The 21,350-nt window shown below is 45.0% G+C and overlaps 2 protein-coding genes across 4 annotated transcripts in view; one reads left to right on the top strand and one right to left on the bottom strand.

Moving 5' to 3' along the window:
* The window catches only part of FAM181A (family with sequence similarity 181 member A), a 72,077-nt gene extending 67,601 nt beyond the window's left edge, over positions 1-4,476 (bottom strand). The window contains exon 1 of one of the 2 annotated variants that reach the window (XM_044271197.1): positions 4,430-4,476. The gene's annotated coding sequence lies outside the window, so the exon portion shown is untranslated. Of the gene's footprint in view, positions 1-3,255; positions 3,375-4,429 lie in introns of those variants that run through there. The other variant, XM_044271196.1, reaches the window with a different exon arrangement.
* Positions 2,425-21,350, top strand: part of PRIMA1 (proline rich membrane anchor 1) — a 33,286-nt gene continuing 14,360 nt past the window's right edge. The window contains exons 1-4 of one of the 2 annotated variants that reach the window (XM_044271200.1): positions 2,425-3,076; positions 7,961-8,076; positions 9,233-9,380; positions 18,881-18,992. In XM_044271200.1, the coding sequence (XP_044127135.1) occupies positions 7,993-8,076; positions 9,233-9,380; positions 18,881-18,992 (344 nt within the window). In that variant the 5' untranslated portion in view covers positions 2,425-3,076; positions 7,961-7,992. Of the gene's footprint in view, positions 3,077-7,960; positions 8,077-9,232; positions 9,402-18,880; positions 18,993-21,350 lie in introns of both variants that reach the window. The other variant, XM_044271199.1, reaches the window with a different exon arrangement.

The raw sequence follows: 21,350 nt of genomic DNA, 5'->3' as shown, positions 1-21,350 counted from the left end.
GCTACTTCCCCACTTGTGCTGCTGGTTAGGACGAAAGGGAAGCGTCAATTTTGACGTAAATTTGTTTTCCCTTAGTCCTAACAGCAGCACACAAATATCCCTCCCTCTATGCTGTTATGTTTACTTGTTAAAAAAGCAACTAGCCCTGTGTGAGGGCGGCCTATATAAGGAGGGGGGAGTTAATTAATTAATTAATTACTAGAGATGCAGAATTTTATTCAGCAAAAATTCCGCCTGTCCTGACCAGCTTCACAGGGGCGAATACCCCCCACTTGTGCTGCTGTTAGGACTAAGGGAAAACAAATTTACGTCAAAATTGACGCATCTATAATGGGTGCCTATACACTACCCCTCCCAGGACCTCAGCGTTGAACATACTACAGACGTTGCATGCAGTCTATGTACTGTAATGGTACACCTAGTGGTTATTAGTGGTACTGCAGTTATTTTTTTCTTTTAATTTCTTTGGACATTTTTTGGGTGGATAGGATTCAGTAAAGCCAGGGGCGTAGCTATAGGGGAAGCAGCTGCTATGGGGCCCAAAGTCAGAAGGGCCCACCCAGGAGGCGGACTAAAAGATTTTATTGTCAGGGACCCCCTCAACAGCGTGAGGCCTCATGCATACACGACGTATGTATTTTGCGGTCCGCAAAAGAGGATCCTCAAAAAATACGGATGACGTCCGCGTGCATTCCGTATTTTGTGGAACGGAACAGCTGGATCCTAATAGAACAGTCCTATCCTTGTCCGTAATGCGGACAATAATAGGACATGGTCTATTTTTTTGCGGAACGGAAATACGGAAACGGAATGCACACTGAGTACCTTATTTTTTATATTTTTTTGCGGAACCATTGAAATGAATGGTTCCATATACTGTCCGCAAAAGAAAAAATGGAACGGACACGGAATGAAAATACATTTGTGTGCATGAGGCCTTATACCAGGGGTCAGCAACCTTTGGCACTCCAGCTGTTGTGAAACTACAATTCCCAGCATGCTCCATTGATTTCTATGGGAGTTAGGAGAAGAGCAGAGCAAGTGTGCATGCTGGGAGTTGTAGTTTCACAACACCTGGAGTGCCAGAGGTTGCCTACCCCTGCCTTATACAATGACATTATATACAGTATATTTGTGTAGGAAATGGATGGAGCCTGGTCTGAGAGGGGGATCTTGACTAGCCACAGGAGTGGGGGTTGCATGGGAGGGGGGGTTGCGAAGAAGTTTCTGGGGGGCCATTAAAAAATGTATCGTGGGGCCCAGTCATCTCTACGTTACACCACTGAGTAAGGCCTCATGCACACGACCATTCCATTTTTTGCGGTCTGCAAACTGCAGATCCGCAAAAAACGGAAGCCGACCGCGTGCCTTCCGCAATTTGTGGAACGGAACGGGCGGCCCATTGTAGACATGCCTATTCTTGTCTACAAAACGGACAAGAATAGGACATGCTATATTTTTTTTTGCAGGGCCTCGGAACGGAGCAACGGATGCGGACAGCACATGGAGTGCTGTCCGCATCTTTTGCGGCCCCATTGAAGTGAATGGGTCCGCACCCAAGCCGCAAAAACTGCGGCTCGGATGCGGACCCGAAAAACGGTCGTGTGCATGAGGCCTAAAGCACAAAGCTCTATCCCAGGGGTAGGCAACCTCCGGCACTCCAGCTGTTGTGAAACTACAACTCCCAGCATGCATACTTGCTCTTCTCTTCTCAGAACTCCCATATAAATGAATGGAGCATGCTGGGAATTGTAGTTTCACAACAGCTGGAGTGCCGAAGGTTGCTGATCTCTGCTCTATCCTATCCCTTCTTATACAACGCTATCCATAACGGTCATTATAGTGGCTCAGTGGTTAGCACTGGTGCTTTGCAGTCCTGGGTTCGAATCCGACCCAGAGCGACATCGGCATGGGGTTTGCATGGGGTTCCTCCCACACTCCAACCTTAGATTGTGAGCCCCATTGCAGACAGTGCGATGCTAATGTCCGTACAGCGCTATATAAGTGCATTAAAGAAATAAGACCAATAATTCTACTCTTATCATTTGCAAAGGCTTTCTCTATAGCACCGGGCATTTTTAGATGTCCATTTTAACCCTTTACGTATCCCGTGACAAGTTTTCTTGTTCTGTTTGGGAGAGATGCACAGTGCAGCGTCTTTAGTCTGGTAGGCAGGGCGCAGTTTTCTGCATGGACTATCAGCTCCAATATCCTCCCATCTCCAATACCCATATTGTCATGAGCCCAGAGCGTGGATCCAAAAGTCAGCCTCTCCCCTATAGTTCATTTTTCCACATTAAGGAGCTCTACTTTTTTTTTTTTTTTTTTTTCTCAAGCCTGTGAAAACCCTTCTGTCTGGAGCAAATCCAGGATCTCCCTCCCTCCCCACTGGAATCATCCTCCACACCATTTAGATCCCAGTCAGGTGCAGGGGCATCCCCCCTAAGCAGGAGGAGTATGGGGGGGGGGGGAGTGGAGCAGCTCCCTCCACCTATCCAGGATCATGTGGCTCTAGAAAAGGGAACAATCAAATAGCACTGAGTGCCAAATACACAATGGACTCGCTAGATGGGGATGAAAAATCACTGCAGTATGCTGAGGATAGATTGCAGTCAGCCTCTGGCTCTGCTCTGGTCTCCCTGTAGTTCTGCATTCTCCAGCCTCATCTGGTGGGGATGTGACCTGTAGTTGTGGTCTCTGCAAGATTGCAATTTGCAAGAGAGTTTGTAAGAAGAAGAATGGAAGATGCTACCTTGTTGGGAGGGTTGCCACACTGCTCTTTCTCTGGGAGTCCCTGCTTGTGAGTCCACTGCACTTTTGCCATCTCATTGAACATCTCAGGACTCCAGCTTCAGCACCCCATCTGGTTCCAGCCAGGCACAAAGTAGGGAAGAAGGTGGAGGTGGGCACCTACACTGTCCAGGAACTACAAGAAGATGAAGTCAAGCTGGGGTGAGGCTGAGACATGGGACATATAACCACTACCAGGGGAGGACCTGCTTCCCCACAAGCAGCTAACTTTCCCCTTAAGGGAAAGGAGACATCTGGAGAACCCAAAACCCCAACAACCCAAAAGGTAAGTCAGCATGGGCTCCCTGGAAGTGCAGGCTTCTCAGCAGTGCCCTACATTTGCTTCTTCTCTATGTTTACCTTTGCGTTTCCATTTGTTTATGTATTTGTTACATTGTTGCTACTTGCTGGATACATTATGACACATAGAAGACATGGAAACTTTACTATAAAGCAGATACTCACATGCTCAGCCAATAAATCCAGACACTACTACCAGCCCCAACATCCCATGACATCAGATATGGGCTCTGCTCTGCTTTGCCTGTCCTGATCTGCAAGGCTTCATAATTCCTATCATAAACTGTGCACTGCATAGCAAGCAAATCCTGCAAAGAAAGAGTTAAGAAATGCTTGCAAAGGAAGCCAAGCAATGTAAACAGCGCACCTTATGCATCCTCAGCATAAAACAATCTCCAGGGACAAATCTAGTTAAGATTTGGCAGAGTCTCCCCCCTCCTGAAGCCACCACAGACAGAATCTGAAGCTATAGTCCTCAGAGTTCAGGAACCTTACAGGGACTATTTGGGGCTGAAAGTTTATTCATTTACTGTGTGTGATTTCCAGTTACCATGGAGGTGAACAGAACCAGCTGGAGCGCAGGGCATGGACTACTGCTCCAGAAACGTCACCGAGGGTAGGAAAATGGGCGCCCTCCATAAGGAGATATTGTATTCCCCAAATCCTGACCTTAGACCCTTACATCTTGGGAGGGTTTTCTGCAGAGGTCTATAGGGCAACAAGCACTCCCTTTATATAAGCGGCATGCTGGGAGTTGTAGTTCTGCAACAGCTGGAGAGCCGCAGGTTGGGGCTACTCTAGAACATGTTGTAAACATCTGGGTTCATGTGTAGGTCTGGCACATGGGTGGAACTGGAATCATAGAAAAATGAAGCTTGAAAATCGCCTTTTTTTTCCATAAAGTGGGGCGTGGTTGCTCAGCGAGCTATGAATTGTGGAAGTATGGCGAGATTTCTGTAGATAACAGCCGGTCGGATGCAAATCTTTAATTTTATCACCTCATTAGTTGCACCAGAATGTCATTAGTTGGCCCTAAAGTCAATCAGCGTAAAACCGCGCTCTATTTGGTAAGAGCCACAACATAGATATATGAGGTGCCCCACTGCACAGAAGGGAGGCGGAAAATTTACTGTAAAGCCCCCCACTCCCACCTAGGACATGAGGCTCGCTGCCAACTATCTAGAAAGAACTAGAAAGCAGAAGACGACTAATATTTCTGGAACAATAACCCATTCTGTAGATCACTCAGTCCATGCCCCAAGAGCTCACGATCTTATCTCGCTATCCCACTCCCAATGCGCAGCTTCTATCCATCCCATTCCTCACAATGTAATTCTACCTTGTGTAACTCCCATCCTCCTTGTGCCCTGGAGCTCACAATCAACGTCTCACAATCCCACATCTAGTGCATAACTCCCATTCTCTGCATCTCTTGGTGCCCACTGTCTAATCTCTCTGTTCCACACCCAAACTATTACTCCCATCGCTCCGGTCCCGGTCTCTTTATGTAACACACACACATATCATAGGAAATCAGTAGAGCGGAGGGGGAAAAAAAGCGGAGGAAAATCCACAAGAACATGCAGAGTCTGTAACAGGGTGATGTGTTTTGGATGAGGCTTGAGATCTAGTGGAGGCCACGGATCCTGGTGTCATCTAGTACCACGGGGGGGACATGACAATAGCTCTGCTGTCTATTATGGGATTGGGGAGGGGGGTGAGGAATTGTCATTCCCCGTTGATCTCCACTTTCATGAATCGTGCTATTTACCACTTGCCTCTTCCAGTAATCGCAGGAGAAAAACCGCGGAAGTAGCAGATAAAAGTTTTGATAGTCACCTTGGTAAGGCTAGGTTCACACTGTTCAGTTTTTCTGTTGCGGTATCTGCACGGCTGGATCTGGCACATGTTGGACAGCTATCCCATTGAGTTTCTGTGCATGAACATGGTATGGCCCTACAAGTTCTCACTCCGTCCTAGGTAAAACCACAGGGAACATGCCATGATGTCACTGCCAAAAAACACACACAGCTCTGCTTCATCAGATAAATTTGCCCCTGCCATATCTGGTGTACTCGTCTTCTCTTCAGTTGACAAACACATCCCTGACGCATATAACACACTCAGCTCTGCTGCCTTTGACAAACTCTGCCGTCCTGCCCCCTGACAAATTCCCAAACTTGGCCATTCTGGCAAACTCAGCTCTTTCTTCTCTTGCAAACTTGGCTCTGCTGCCTCTGACCCAGGCATCTACGCACTAATCTGACGAATTTAGCCCTGACATCCACATCTACCGTACTTGTCTCTGCAGCCTTCCTCTTTGATTTAAAGCGACACTAAGCCGAAAGTCTGTTCTACATTGCAATCTGTTGTTCCCTGTTATCAGCCCTTTTCGGCAGGAAAAAAATAAACGGATTTTCCCAAATCCGTTAGGCCTCTTGCACACGACCATTTAGTTTTTTCTGTATTTTGCAGTTTGCAAAAAAACGGATCCGCAAAAAATACGGATGATTTCCATGTGCATTTTTCCTTGTCCATTTTTTGGCGGAACAGCTGGTCTCTGATAGAACAGTACTTTCCTTGTACGTTATGCAGGACAATACTAGGACATGTTCTATCTTAGAACGGAACGGAAAAACGTAAATACGGAAACGGAAGGCATACGGAGTATCTTCCGTTTTTTTTGAGGATCCATTAAAATGAATGGTTACCTATAAGGAATGCAAAAAACGGAACGCAAACAATAAACATTCGTGTGCAAGAGGGACACTGCCTGCAGCCCCGATACAGTCAGGCCCTCACAGCTCTGACAGACAGTAGGTGCCACCCTGCTTCTCCATGTCCCGCTGCTGCCACTCGTTTTGTTGGCCTCCGCTCCCAAGTCTACCAAGAATATGTGGGTGCATAATAACAACTGACATTGACCTATGGGAGACGTAACTCTGAGCATCCAGCAGAGGACTTCACATCTCCTGCCGGAGTTCTCCTTTAATTGCTGTGGATTCCTTTCTCTGTAACTAGTGCAAGATTGTAAATGTGTGACAATGTGTGACAATGTGTGACACCATCACAACTCTCATTCACAAGAGGCTGCAAAATGTGCAAAACAAGTGTCTCTTATCTATGATGTAAACACTGGGACATTTACAAAATAATCCAGAATATTTATTTAATAGTCTGACAACCATAAATCTCCTATATAAATAATCCTTAATATTTGATAATCTGGCATCCACCCTGTTCTATTAGTAGCCGATTCTACGACTGTTACCTTCTCTCTCTCTTGTTGTTTTTCTCCTCATCAATGATGTAATTTTAGTTTTGTGTGTTATTACCTATAGGTGGCGCTGTTGTATCCGCTATCACATAGAGGTAGATTCCCTGCCAATAGCATTTCCAAAAATGATGACAAAAATAGTCACTGTTTTATATTAAGTAATGTAATGTACATACACAGTGTCTCCACCAGCAGAATAGTGAGTGCAGCTCTGGAGTATAATACAGGATGTAACTCAGGATCAGTACAGGATAAGTAATGTATGTACACAGTGACTCCACCAGCAGAATAGTGAGTTCAGCTCTGGAGTATATTACAGGATGTAACTCAGGATTAGTACAGGATAAGTAATGTAATGTACATACACAGTGTCTCCACCAGCAGAATAGTGAGTGCAGCTCTGGAGTATAATACAGGATGTAACTCGGGGTCAGTACAGGATAAGTAATGTATGTACACAGTGACTGCACCAGCAGAATAGTGAGTGCAGCTCTGGAGTATAATACAGGATGTAACTCGGGGTCAGTACAGGATAAGTAATGTATGTACACAGTGACTCCACCAGCAGAATAGTGAGTGCAGCTCTGGGGTATAATACAGGATGTAACTCAGGATCAGTACAGGATAAGTAATGTAATGTATGTACACAGTGACTGCACCAGCAGAATAGTGAGTGCAGCTCTGGAGTATAATACAGGATGTAACTCGGGGTCAGTACAGGATAAGTAATGTATGTACACAGTGACTCCACCAGCAGAATAGCGAGTGCAGCTCTGGAGTATAATACAGAATAAGTAATGTAATGTATGTACCCAGTGACTGCACCAGCAGAATAGTGAGTGCAGCTCTGGAGTATAATACAGGATGTAACTCAGGATCAGTACAGGATAAGTGATGTATGTACACAGTGACTCCACCAGCAGAATAGTGAGGGCAGCTCTGGAGTATAATTCAGGATGTAACTCAAGATCAGTACAGGATAAGTAATGTATGTACATAGTGACTCCACCAGCAGAATAGTGAGTGCAGCTCTGGAGTATAATACAGGATGTAACTCAGGATCAGTACAGGATAAGTAATATATGTACACAGTGACTCCACTAGCAGAATAGTGAGTGCAGCTCTGGAGTATAATACAGGATGTAACTCAGGATCAGTACAGGATAAGTAATGTATGTACACAGTGACTGCACCAGCAGAATAGTGAGTGCAGCTCTGGAGTATAATACAGGATGTAACTCAGGATCAGTACAGGATAAGTAATGTATGTACACAGTGACTGCACCAGCAGAATAGTGAGTGCAGCTCTGGAGTATAATACAGGATATAACTCAGGATAAGTACAGGATAAGTAATGTATGTACACAGTGACTGCACCAGCAGAATAGTGAATGCAGCTCTGGAGTATAATACAGGATGTAACTCAAGATAAGTACAGGATAAGTAATGTAATGTATGTACACAGTGACTCCACCAGCAGAATAGTGAGTGCAGCTCTGGAGTATAATACAGGATGGAACTCAGGATCAGTACAGGATAAGTCCCGTCATAATGTATATGGTGCTTTGTCGATTAAGTTGTCTTTTCTCCCAGTTTTGCAGGTTGTGACCAGTTCTCCAGGAGTTATGCAGAACATCAGGAGCTTCTGCCTCCTTCCTCCCACCCTCCTCATTCACTGTCTCATGCTCCCCCTTGCTGGACTCTTACAGGTAAGCTCCGTCTATTGCTCTTTGTGAAATATTTATCCCCCACTTATACAGAATCGTTTAATCAAAATTTTGCTTTGCTTTCTTAGCCTTTTCGGGATCTCTGCCTGTTTTATGCTTGTTCACATTTAAAGACTGAAAATCCATTCTGCCCTAATCCCACAGCTGATGGGTTGGTTTGTTACAATGTGTCAGTGTAAGCAGAATCTATGGACCAGGAAATGCAAGAAAAATATTCTTAAAGTATCCCTAGTTGTCTGTAGGATAATTAAAATCTAAAAATACTCCTTTTGTGTAGGCTTCTAAAGTGTGGCTTACAGATCCCAAGGGGGGCGCCCGAGATGGCAAATCTTCCCAAATCTGCCCATAAGGAGTGATGAATGATGGAACAATGGCTCGCTTATCACAAGGATCTTTCTGCTTGACTTGAACTAATAACTTGACTCGAGCTTTGTTTCGGCCTCACGATTTCATCTTCGCTCGCTGCATAAATCCCGACCGTCTATATTTAACAGGAGACATTTGATCTGTCCTTGTGTATATGAAATGAGCTTCATTGAAATCCGTCTATTTATACCCCGACCTCCTGCTCCATAAATGGTATGATCTGAAATGAAACAATTAAAATGGGATAATTGGCCTGGAACCATGGCATGAATGCTACACTGAGCTTTACGGGCGCATATACATTATCATCACTGGTCCGGACAGTGGTATGAGCCATAGTCATTTAAAGGGCACCACATGCGGGTTATAAATATGTGCTTGCATCTAGCTTCATATACAATATTTTAAAGTTCTCCTGATGTGTTTCAGTAGAGAAAAAGTTCACTTTTGCAACCGTTTATTGATTTCAATGGTCTGCACACATCAATAAAATCTAATATAGATGAAGAACCCCTTCCCCCTGTCCAACAGTTGACAGGGGGAGGGAGGAACATCGCTTTAAAGATTCGCTGCTGTCAGGATCTCCATCTGTACCTTCCCTATGTGGCCTTGTGTGCAATATCTCAACGTGTCCAACAGTCAAACATGAGGTATGGGCCCCTTAACTGTCTTCCAAATGGCCGTATACAGTATAAAAGGTGGGGCCCCTTGATTGCCTTTCAAACGGGAGAGATGCAAAACGTGGACTTCTCAACCCTTGCTTTTCTTCTAGGTTGCTCACGCTGAACTCCAGAAGACATGTTCAAGGTCCACGATGGAAAATCCTCCCAGTGGTTGTCAGCAAGCGTGCCAGTGCAGACCCCCTCCGTTACTGCCTCCGCCTCCCCCCCCACCGCCACCGCCAAGACTCCCGGCCCCCAGTGAGTACCCCATGACCACCAGTGAGTACTGAGTAAAGTATGTTATGTATTTACATTAATACATTGTATCATTGGAGTACTGAGTGACAGTGTGTTGTGTTCTTAAATGGTATCATCGGGTCCTTCAGAGAGTATGTTGAGTCGTTGCCTTGAGTGGAGGGGATGTTCAGTTTTGGGTGATGTTAGGTCACTGGGTGAGTTGGAGGAAGTTTTGGTCTATCAGGAGCGAGATGAGGCTCTAGTAAGGGTGTGGAGAGATCTTTGGGTAACTCTATCCCTAAGTACTAGACAATAGTAGGGTAACTAGGAAATAATCGAGCCCATATCTGGGGTATGGAGGACTTGGAAAAATGTCTGCAAATATCTGTTTGGACCAATAAAAACAATGGATGGCTCCCTCCGGAGGTATAGGGTGGGGGCTGTGCAGAGGTTTCAGGACCTGGTCCCCAAAGTGTCCTAAAAGCCTATTTGTCACATGACAGTCTATCAATAATGTAAATGATAAGTGACGGTGGGGAAGCCCTGGTTTATGGTCTACATTAGGGCCCGTGAGCTCAGTTGAATAGATACTTGAGAAGCTGGTCGATATAGGTGGAGGTCGTTTCTGCCTGATTAAATTCTTGAATTTCTATTGAATGGGGATGAGTTGCAATACCAAGCGCTGCCACCATACAGTTGATGGTGCTGTGCTTGGTTAGCCACCTCCAAACAGCTGATCTGAAGGGGTCCCAGGTATCAGACCCCCGCTGATATAATGTTGATGACCTATCCTGAGGATCGTTCATCAGTGTCAGAATCTCAGAAAAACCCTTAAGGCCATGTTCAGGACTCAGTGTAAAACTGAAATTAAAGGGGTTATCCAACACCTATAATGCCCCCCCCCCCAAATGCCTGGGAACCTCAAACAGGTTATACTTACCCCATTCCCCGGCATTTGCATCGCTCCTGATGCCTGAACGCCTGACACTGCATCTCCCCGTTGCACGGATCAAAACATCCGGCGACGGGGAGGGGGGGCAGCAATAGTAGGCTGCCCCAAAAGTTCCCCCCCACCCGTGGCATGGCGTGTGATGCTAGGGAGGCTCATGCCCGTTACGGCCTGCTATTGGATGTTTTGATGTGGCGGCCGTGCGGCACCAGGAACAACGCGGGTGCCGGGGACCTGGGTAAATATAACCTGTATGAGGCGCCTGGGCATTTGGGGGGGGGGGGCATTATAGGTATTGGATAACCCCTTAAAGATACTCTGCAGCTAGGCTGAAAACTAACCCTGTATGACAAAAAAATGTTAAATTCTTTTAATAAACACCCGTTGAAAAAAAAGATTTTTAGCCCAAAAGTACTAAATGGCAATCATAAAAAATTGCCCTGAAGGTGTTGATAGCTGTAAGATAGTTAGGCTGAATATTATCCTCTCATTAAATTCTTTATATAGCTTATTGGTCACCTTGGTCCCAAATCCCCTGAGTAGACATAGTTACATGATACAATTCGGACTACTGGCAGCCACCACAAGGGGGAGCTCAGGCAGACTGTGAATACAGTGAACTCAGCAATAACAGCTATGAGCACCTGAACTCCCCCTAGTGGTCAGGGCAGGCAACCAGACTCATATCATGGAACTCTACGCAGGGGATTTGGGGGTCTTTATCAGAAAAAAGTCTAATCTCAGAAGGCTATAAAGATATATTAAGAAATGTTTCAGCCCAGGAAATAGGATTGGGTTTTAGATAAGGAGTTGGGTATCAACTAAGATCTTAATGACTCCTATTTAGTGTTTTTATGGCAGAAAGTAATGGCAGAGCAGGCACTTCTCTTAATGTAACACATTGAGAGTCATCCAGTCTGTTCACAGAACTGCAAGAAATCTCCTCTCCTTTCAAGTCGTCCTGCGGCTCTGGGGTTATCGGCTTTCACTCGAAGCCTCGTTCCTGTAGGGAGCAGCTTCATATCTCTGTGAGGGATGCAGTATGGATTACCGTAACGCATGCCGCCAGTCTCCTCCAAAAGCAAAGAGCAATTTATTAAATCTCCGTAAACGCGGGCGGCTCTGAAAAGCAGGCGTTGGTCATGGTTCACACAGAACGTGTTTGGAGAGACTGCTCATTTATGGAGGAGAATTACACGGGGGAGCAAGATGTTCTTGGATGAAAGAACATTTTTGGCGGATCTCGGGCGACGCTTGAGCTGTAATTCCATTTGCCGTCCTTGTAGGACAAGTTGTTGTGTCGTGGACTCGCGCGTCTTGTTGCAGTGAAGCTCTCAGAAAGTAACTTTAGATACAAAATCACACTGACAAATCAAAAATTGGTATAAACTGGGCTCAAAAATTAAGAAAATTTGGTGTAATCTCCGAGGAGATGTAATGTGGACCGAATGTATATCCAGTACATGTAGAGAAAATGGCGCAAATAACTGCTAAAAATCTATACCTGCTCATAGGTAATTTCCTGTGTTGTTGAGAGGTCAAAAAATATTATACCCCAGAGCTGCACTCACTACCCTTCTACTGGATGAAACTCACAATCAGTACAGGATAAGTAATGTATGTACACAGTGACTCCATCAGCAAAAAAGTGAGTGCAGCTCTGGAGTATAATACAGGATGTAACTCAGGATCAGTACAGGATAAGTAATGTATGTACACAGTGACTGCACCAGCAGAACAGTGAGTGCAGCTCTGGAGGATAATACAGGATGTAACTCGGGATCAGTACAGGATAAGTAATGTATGTACACAGTGACTGCACCAGCAGAACTAGTGAGTGCAGCTCTGGAGTATAATACAGGATGTAACTCAGGATCAGTACAGGATAAGTAATGTATGTACACAGTGACTGCACCAGCAGAATAGTGAGTGCAGCTCTGGAGTATAATACAGGATGTAACTCAGGATCAGTACAGGATAAGTAATGTATGTACACAGTGACTGCACCAGCAGAATAGTGAGTGCAGCTCTGGAGTATAATACAGGATGTAACTCAGGATCAGTACAGGATAAGTAATGTATGTACACAGTGACTGCACCAGCAGAATAGTGAGTGCAGCTCTGGAGTATAATACAGGATGTAACTCAGGATCAGTACAGGATAAGTAATGTATGTACACAGTGACTGCACCAGCAGAATAGTGAGTGCAGCTCTGGAGTATAATACAGGATGTAACTCAGGATCAGTACAGGATAAGTAATGTATGTACACAGTGACTGCACCAGCAGAATAGTGAGTGCAGCTCTGGAGTATAATACAGGATGTAACTCAGGATCAGTACAGGATAAGTAATGTATGTACACAGTGACTGCACCAGCAGAATAGTGAGTGCAGCTCTGGAGTATAATACAGGATGTAACTCGGGATCAGTACAGGATAAGTAATGTATGTACACAGTGACTGCACCAGCAGAATAGTGAGTGCAGCTCTGGAGTATAATACAGGATGTAACTCAGGATCAGTACAGGATAAGTAATGTATGTACACAGTGACTGCACCAGGCAGAATAGTGAGTGCAGCTCTGGGGTATAATACAGGATGTAACTCTGGATCAGTACAGGATAAGTAATGTATGTACACAGTGACTGCACCAGCAGAATAGTGAGTGCAGCTCTGGGGTATAATACAGGATGTAACTCAGGATCAGTACAGGATAAGTAATGTATGTACACAGTGACTGCACCAGCAGAATAGTGAGTGCAGCTCTGGAGTATAATACAGGATGTAACTCAGGATCAGTACAGGATAAGTAATGTATGTACACAGTGACTGCACCAGCAGAATAGTGAGTGCAGCTCTGGAGTATAATACAGGATGTAACTCAGGATCAGTACAGGATAAGTAATGTATGTACACAGTGACTGCACCAGCAGAATAGTGAGTGCAGCTCTGGAGTATAATACAGGATGTAACTCTGGATCAGTACAGGATAAGTAATGTATGTACACAGTGACTGCACCAGCAGAATAGTGAGTGCAGCTCTGGAGTATAATACAGGATGTAACGTATTATTTGTATGATCCCCCTAATAATGATTTGCATTTGGCTAAATAGGGAGCGATTCATGCTGTCCCGGGACATAGACTGCAGGGGTACAGTCATGGCGAGGGGTGGCTGAAGTATATGAGACTCTGCCCCTACAGCAATGTACAGATGTAGTAAATGATAACTTGACACTCGGTTTCTAATGTGCTATATGGATATTGAGGGGAACAAATCACCGCTCTGCTCTTAGGTCTCCAGTTTTTTGCTGATATTTTGTTTTCAGTGGAGAATTATTTTCAGGCAGAGACAAAAATGTAAAATACTAACATTGTGGAGTAGTGAGCGAGTTTCTCGGATGCATCGTTGTCCGCGCCTTGTTGTTTCCTCGTCTGATGGACGATCGTCTTGTGAATTTAATAAAGTGGAAACAGTTTTAAGCTGCTCTATAAATAGCTGCAGGAAACAATGGAGCGTTTGGCCCATTTCCTTAATAGAATACACCAAGCGACCCTATAAATACTGCGCCGCCGGAGCTGTGACAACCTGATTATCCCGCCGCTGCCGCTAGCGCCATCTTCTGGCCTCCGCAGCCTTGCAGCTCGTTAGCAGGCCCCGTCGTTATTAGATTGTGCTACATTTAATTCTTATAATAGCTGGTAATTGTGTGGAGGGCGAGAGCGCGGATTATCTGCCTACCATCGACGGGAATCTGGGCTAATTAACAATGGCTGCTTTAAGAAATTAATTTTTGCTCCGCAGCGGCCTGAGTTATATTTAGAGTATTGTGGCGATGGGGAAATAGGGGGTCGTTGTTCATAGATGCACTCAAGCACCTTCGGGTGGCAGGTGCGGTTGGCGCCCCCTAGTGTGCAGCTCCACTTATGTAATGCACACTGTAACTGATCCTGAGTTACATCACGTCTTCTACTCCAATCACATCCAAAGCTGTATTCAGAGCCAGACCCATGCTGGACCGTGCTCTGTATATCTCCTGTTGTTGCCCATCCATGTGACATACAGGTGACCATAGGAAAAAGTGTATAATTATAAGCGCCATGCAGTGTGGTGCCCAGATAATAGTGCTGTACAGTTACCTGAATGCTATACAGTGCCGCCACCACCTGCTGAAACCACATACTGAGTAGTGCCACACAATGCCATATAGTGCACAAATAATACCGCCATACAGTGACCAGATAGCTGCTCCAGTCATAGGCCTCTTTCACATGGTCAGTATTTGGTCAGTATTTTTGCATCTGTATTTGGTCAGTATTTAGCATCAGTATTTGGTCAGTATTTAGCATCAGTATTTGGTCAGTATTTAGCATCAGTATTTGGTCAGTATTTTGCATCAGTATTTGTAAGCAAAAACCAGGAGTGGGTCCAAAATACCGAAAAGGCACAAATATTTCTATTACACCACTCCTGGTTTTGGCTTACAAATACTGACCAAATACTGTGAAAGAGGCCTGTGAGTGGAGACGCTATCTGGTCACTGTATGGCAGTATTATTTATGGTGCCTGGTCGTATGGGTTGCCCCTATTAGGGGTACTCAGTCTTGGCTACTTTTAGCTGCTCTGAGGATATGCAATCATACAGATTCCTCTTGATTGTTTAGTACTGATTTAGGTATGCAGCTTTGGTAGTGACTGGAGTATAAAGTATAAGACAACATAACTTAAAGCTGGAACCTCTGATGCTTAGCTGCAGGGATCCCCAGCGATCAGCTGCAGTCTGTGGGTAGCAAATGTTTCCTATCTCTGCAGCGCCACCACAGGTGAAGTGAAGCATTGCACAGCTCTGTGTAACGTGCAGACATGCAGGTCCTCTTGAGAGACAGAGGCGATCACTCAGGAAGCTAACAGGAAAGTTGTAGGACCGCAGGCTGCAGAACAGCGCGGCGCTGAGTGCGTCCTGCGGAGGAATGTGCTCGTACGGTGTGCCGATCGTCACTGTGGAATTCTCCTTTAATCAGAATATTCCAGAACAATAGAAATTTTAAGAATTCTGCTAATGCTGTGTGATAAGGAGTGAGCGGCAGAGATTGCCTCGCAGATAACCAAGTCAATGAGGATAGCATCTCTTACCTACAGGCTACGGCTCTGCTTCATTGCAAAAGAAGATTGATTCTTTTATCTGCTGTGTACACGGAGGCCGAGGGATTAGGAGAAGCGAAAGAACAAAATCACCTTCAATATGAGAAAATGACACAAAGTTTTCCTTATAAAATCATTTATTTCTTTATTTTTGTAGAAGATTCATAAGAATGTGAGAAATTCCAACCAACACATATAATAATAAAAGGGGTATCACATCATAGTAAATTATATCAGCCGCTCCTCTTATAACGCTCCAGTACTGATATAACCTCTAGAGACATTACATCATGTGTCTGATATCAGCCGCTCCTCTTATAACGCTCCAGCACTGATATAACCTCTAGAGACATTACATCATGTGTCTGATATCAGCCGCTCCTCTTATAACGCTCCAGCACTGATATAACCTCCAGACATTACATCATATGTGACTGATATCAGCCGCTCCTCTTATAACGCTCCAGCACTGATATAACCTCTAGAGACATTACATCATGTGTCTGATATCAGCCGCTCCTCTTATAACGCTCCAGCACTGATATAACCTCCAGACATTACATCCTATGTGTCTGATATCAGCCGCTCCTCTTATAACGCTCCAGCACTGATATAACCTCCAGAGACATTACATCCTATGTGACTGATATCAGCCGCTCCTCTTATAACGCTCCAGCACTGATATAACCTCCAGAGACATTACATCATATGCGACTGATATCAGCCGCTCCTCTTATAACGCTCCAGCACTGATATAACCTCCAGAGACATTACATCATATGTGACTGATATCAGCCGCTCCTCTTATAACGCTCCAGCACTGATATAACCTCCAGAGACATTACATCATATGTGACTGATATCAGCCGCTCCTCTTATAACTGCTCCAGCACTGATATAACCTCCAGAGACATTACATCATGTGTCTGATATCAGCCGCTCCTCTTATAACGCTCCAGCACTGATATAACCTCCAGAGACATTACATCATGTGTACTGATATCAGCCGCTCCTCTTATAACGCTCCAGCACTGATATAACCTCTAGAGACATTACATCATGTGTACTGATATCAGCCGCTCCTCTTATAACGCTCCAGCACTGATATAACCTCCAGAGACATTACATCATATGTGACTGATATCAGCCGCTCCTCCTATAACGCTCCAACACTGATATAACCTCCAGACATTACATCCTATGTGTCTGATATCAGCCGCTCCTCTTATAACGCTCCAGCACTGATATAACCTCTAGAGACATTACATCATATGTGACTGATATCAGCCGCTCCTCTTATAACGCTCCAGCACTGATATAACCTCCAGACATTACATCCTATGTGTCTGATATCAGCCGCTCCTCTTATAACGCTCCAGCACTGATATAACCTCTAGAGACATTACATCATATGTGACTGATATCAGCCGCTCCTCTTATAACGCTCCAGCACTGATATAACCTCCAGAGACATTACATCATATGTGACTGATATCAGCCGCACCTCTTATAACGCTCCAGCACTGATATAACCTCCAGAGACATTACATCCTATGTGACTGATATCAGCCGCTCCTCTTATAACGCTCCAGTACCGATATAACCTCCAGAGACATTACATCATATGTGACTGATATCAGCCGCTCCTCTTCTAACGCTTCAGCACTGATATAACCTCCAGAGACATTACATCATGTGACTGATATCAGCTGCTCCTTATAACGCTCCTGTACTGATATAACCTCCAGAGACATTACATCATATGTGACTGATATCAGTCGCTCCTCTTATAACGCTCCAGTACTGATATAACCTCCAGAGACATTACATCATATGTGACTGATATCAGCCGCTCCTCTTATAACGCTCCAGCACTGATATAACCTCCAGAGACATTACATCATATGTGACTGATATCAGCCGCTCCTCTTATAACGCTCCAGTACTGATATAACCTCCAGAGACATTATATCATATGTGACTGATATCAGCCGCTCCTCTTATAACGCTCCAGCACTGATATAACCTCCAGAGACATTACATCATATGTGACTGATATCAGCCGCTCCTCTTATAACGCTCCAGTACTGATATAACCTCCAGAGACATTACATCATATGTGACTGATATCAGCCGCTCCTCTTATAACGCTCCAGTACCGATATAACCTCCAGAGACATTACATCATATGTGACTGATATCAGCCGCTCCTCTTATAACGCTCCAGCACTGATATAACCTCCAGAGACATTACATCACATGTGACTGATATCAGCCGCTCCTCTTATAACGCTCCAGCACTGATATAACCTCCAGAGACATTACATCATATGTGACTGATATCAGCCGCTCCTCTTATAACGCTCCAGTACCGATATAACCTCCAGAGACATTACATCATATGTGACTGATATCAGCCGCTCCTCTTATAACGCTCCAGTACTGATATAACCTCCAGAGACATTACATCATATGTGACTGATATCAGCCGCTCCTCTTATAATGCTCCAGCACTGATATAACCTCCAGAGACATTACATCCTATGTGACTGATATCAGCCGCTCCTCTTATAACGCTCCAGCACTGATATAACCTCCAGAGACATTACATCATATGTGACTGATATCAGCCGCTCCTCTTATAACGCTCCAGCACTGATATAACCTCCAGAGACATTACATCATATGTGACTGATATCAGCCGCTCCTCTTATAACGCTCCAGTACTGATATAACCTCCAGAGACATTACATCCTATGTGTCTGATATCAGCCGCTCCTCTTATAACGCTCCAGCACTGATATAACCTCCAGAGACATTACATCATATGTGACTGATATCAGTCGCTCCTCTTATAACGCTCCAGTACCGATATAACCTCCAGAGACATTACATCATATGTGACTGATATCAGCCGCTCCTCTTATAACGCTCCAGCACTGATATAACCTCCAGAGACATTACATCATATGTGACTGATATCAGCCGCTCCTCTTATAACGCTCCAGCACTGATATAACCTCCAGACATGACATTACATCATATGTGACTGATATCAGCCGCTCCTCTTATAACGCTCCAGCACTGATATTGGTTTTGTGAAGGGTGTGTATACTTTTGCAACAAATTATTTGATTGTTTCAATGTACCTGAAATGAAAGTGGAGTAAAAAGCTCTTGCTGCTTGGTGTGCACAGCTCTTATACAGACCTCTGTGTCTCCATGGCTACAGACTGCAAATATACCCGGACCCTGCAGTCAGCTGTTATTTCTATTATATTATATACTAGTGTTCTGTATCTGGAGGTCATCAGCTGTCACACAACTATAACTCCCAGCAGGCTGGAAGTTATAGTTTTCCAAGAGCCAGGGGTTTGGGGGTGACTGGCGTCTAGATGCGTCCCACTGACTGCTCGACTTGTCTTTTCAGTTAAGATCCCACAGTGCTGCGTGGAGGAGACCTGGTGGCATTTCCTGCTCATCATCCTGGCAGCCGTCATCCTCTTCCTAGTGGTTATTATGTGCTACAAAGCAATAAAAAGGTAAGACATGGGGAAGGGAGGGTCCGATCACATCTGGATCTGCACACGATCGGATCCGCTTTGCAGTCCGCAAATCACAGATCTGCAAAATATAATTGCGGTCCGTGTGCAATTTTTGGACACCTATTGTAAAAAAGCCTATTCTTTTTCACAAAACGGAGTAAAATAGGACAATTTGCAACCCGGTCGCACGGACGTGGACAGCACGCTGGTGACATCTGTGTGCTGCCTTTTTTTTTTCTTTTTCTTGTGGAGTCATAGAAATGAATGGGTTAATGCACAATCTGCAAATAAATCCGGATCAGACATGCACCAAAAATATGGTTGTATGAATGGGGCCTAAATCTGTAGCCCTTAGGCCTCACGCACACGGCCATTGTTTGGGTCCGCATCCGAGCCGCCGTTTTTGCGGCTTACATGCGAACCCATTCACTTCAATGGGTCCGCAAAAGATGCGGACAGCACTCCGTGTGCTGTCCGCATCCATTGCTCCCCTCCGTGGCCCCGCAAAAAAAAAGTATAACATGTCCTATTCTTGTCCTCGCTTTGCGGACAAGATAAGGCATTTTATTGAAGGCTGTCCGTGCCGTTCTGCAAATTGCGGAACGTGCACTGACGCCATCCGTGTTTTGTGGACCGCAAAACACCACGGTCGTGTGCATGAGGCCTTAACCTGTGGACTTCCAGCTGTTGCAAAGCTATAAGGCCTCATGCACACGGCCGTTGTGCGGCCGTTCCGTGCATTGGGGACCGCAATTGCGGTCCCCAATGCACGGGCAACATCTGTGCAGCGGGCCGGACCCATTCAACTTGAATGGGTCCGTGGTCAGTCCGCACTACAAAAAAATATGGTATGTCATATATTTTTGCGGTGCGGAACAACGGAAAGAAACACCACGGAAGCGCTCCATGGTGCTTCCGGTGTTCTGTTCCGTGACTCCGTTCCGCATCTCCGGAATTGCGGACCCATTCATGTGAATAGGTCCGCATATGTGATGCGGGGTGCACACGGCCAACAGCCAATTGCCAATTTGGAGGGCGCAATACGGTCACGGCCGCCCAACTCCCAGCATGGTAGAAGTAGTAGTTGGGGAAGATCACTGGTCTTGCGTAAAGGGGGGAGTATATACAAATACGCTCTAACCTCTATCATTTAAGGCCTCATGCACACGACCGTTGTTGTGTTCCGTTCCGCAAAAAGGGGTTCCGTTGTTCCGTGATCCGTTTCCATTTTTGTTTCCGTGTGTCTTCCTTTATTTTTGGAGGATCTCCAGACATGAAGGAAAGTAAAAAAAAGTCTAAGTCAAGTTTGCCATGCAAATGATAGGAAAAAAACTGACTCGGACGCGGATGACAATCTTGTGTGCCTCCACGTTTTTTCACGGACCCATTGACTTGAATCGGTCCGCAAACCGTTTTCCGTGAAAAAAATAGGACAGGTTATATTTTTTGGACGGACTGGAACCACGGATCACGGACGCGGATAACAAACGGTGCATTAGCCGAGTTTTCAACGGACCCATTGAAAGTCAATGGGTCCGCGGGAAATCACGAAAAACGGAACAACGGAGACGGAATGAAACAACGGTCGTGTGCATGAGGCCTTAGGGTGTATTTCTGTGATGCATACGGGTAGGGCTTCAAACATCCCATGATTTGTATTTCAACTGCTGTAAGGTATGCAGTAGATAAGGGGGACCCCTAAGGTTTCATGTCAGTAGATTAGCATTCTATTCTTTCCAATATACATATTTATGTAATCAGGGTGATGAAAACTAAAGAGGCCCGTGAATAGGAAAGAGCACAAGTTGGGTTAGCCAGACTGTCAGTATCAATCTAAACGCCCTCCACCTCCAGAGAGGTTAGAGCGCTGGCAGTCAAGGCTGGAGTTACCATTGCAGCCATTGTCTCCTATGGCATGGGTTGGTACATGAAACAACCCTGGGGTGAAGGGTGGCGGGTGCCCAGCATTGTGTGCTACTCAGGGGGAAGAAATAAATGCAGACACAATTTGCAGTCACTTGGAAGCTATTTTTTTTTCCCAGAAACAGCGCCCCTTTTATCCATGGGTTGTTTGTGGTATTGCAGCTCAGTCCTATTATGCGAATAGAACTGCAATATCACAGCCTGCCTGAGGACTAGAGAGGAGCGGTTTCATACGTTCCTTACATTCCATATACCTTCCCCTTTAAATATGCATCACATAAGCTGAAAGGACTGTAATGCAAGTAAAAATCCTCCCCAGCAGTTCAGCTCCCGCCTTTAATACTCTAAGTAATTTTACAAAATTTACACCCAATTTTTTTTCTTTATTCCCCCCCAAAAAAAATGTTTAACGGCAAATAAGCCTCAAGAAGC

This window comes from Bufo gargarizans, chromosome 11 (assembly GCF_014858855.1).
Source record: "Bufo gargarizans isolate SCDJY-AF-19 chromosome 11, ASM1485885v1, whole genome shotgun sequence".
Classification (NCBI taxonomy): Eukaryota; Metazoa; Chordata; class Amphibia; order Anura; family Bufonidae; genus Bufo; species Bufo gargarizans.
Note: the sequence above shows the minus strand (reverse complement) of the source record. Positions and strands in the feature narration are given on the sequence as shown.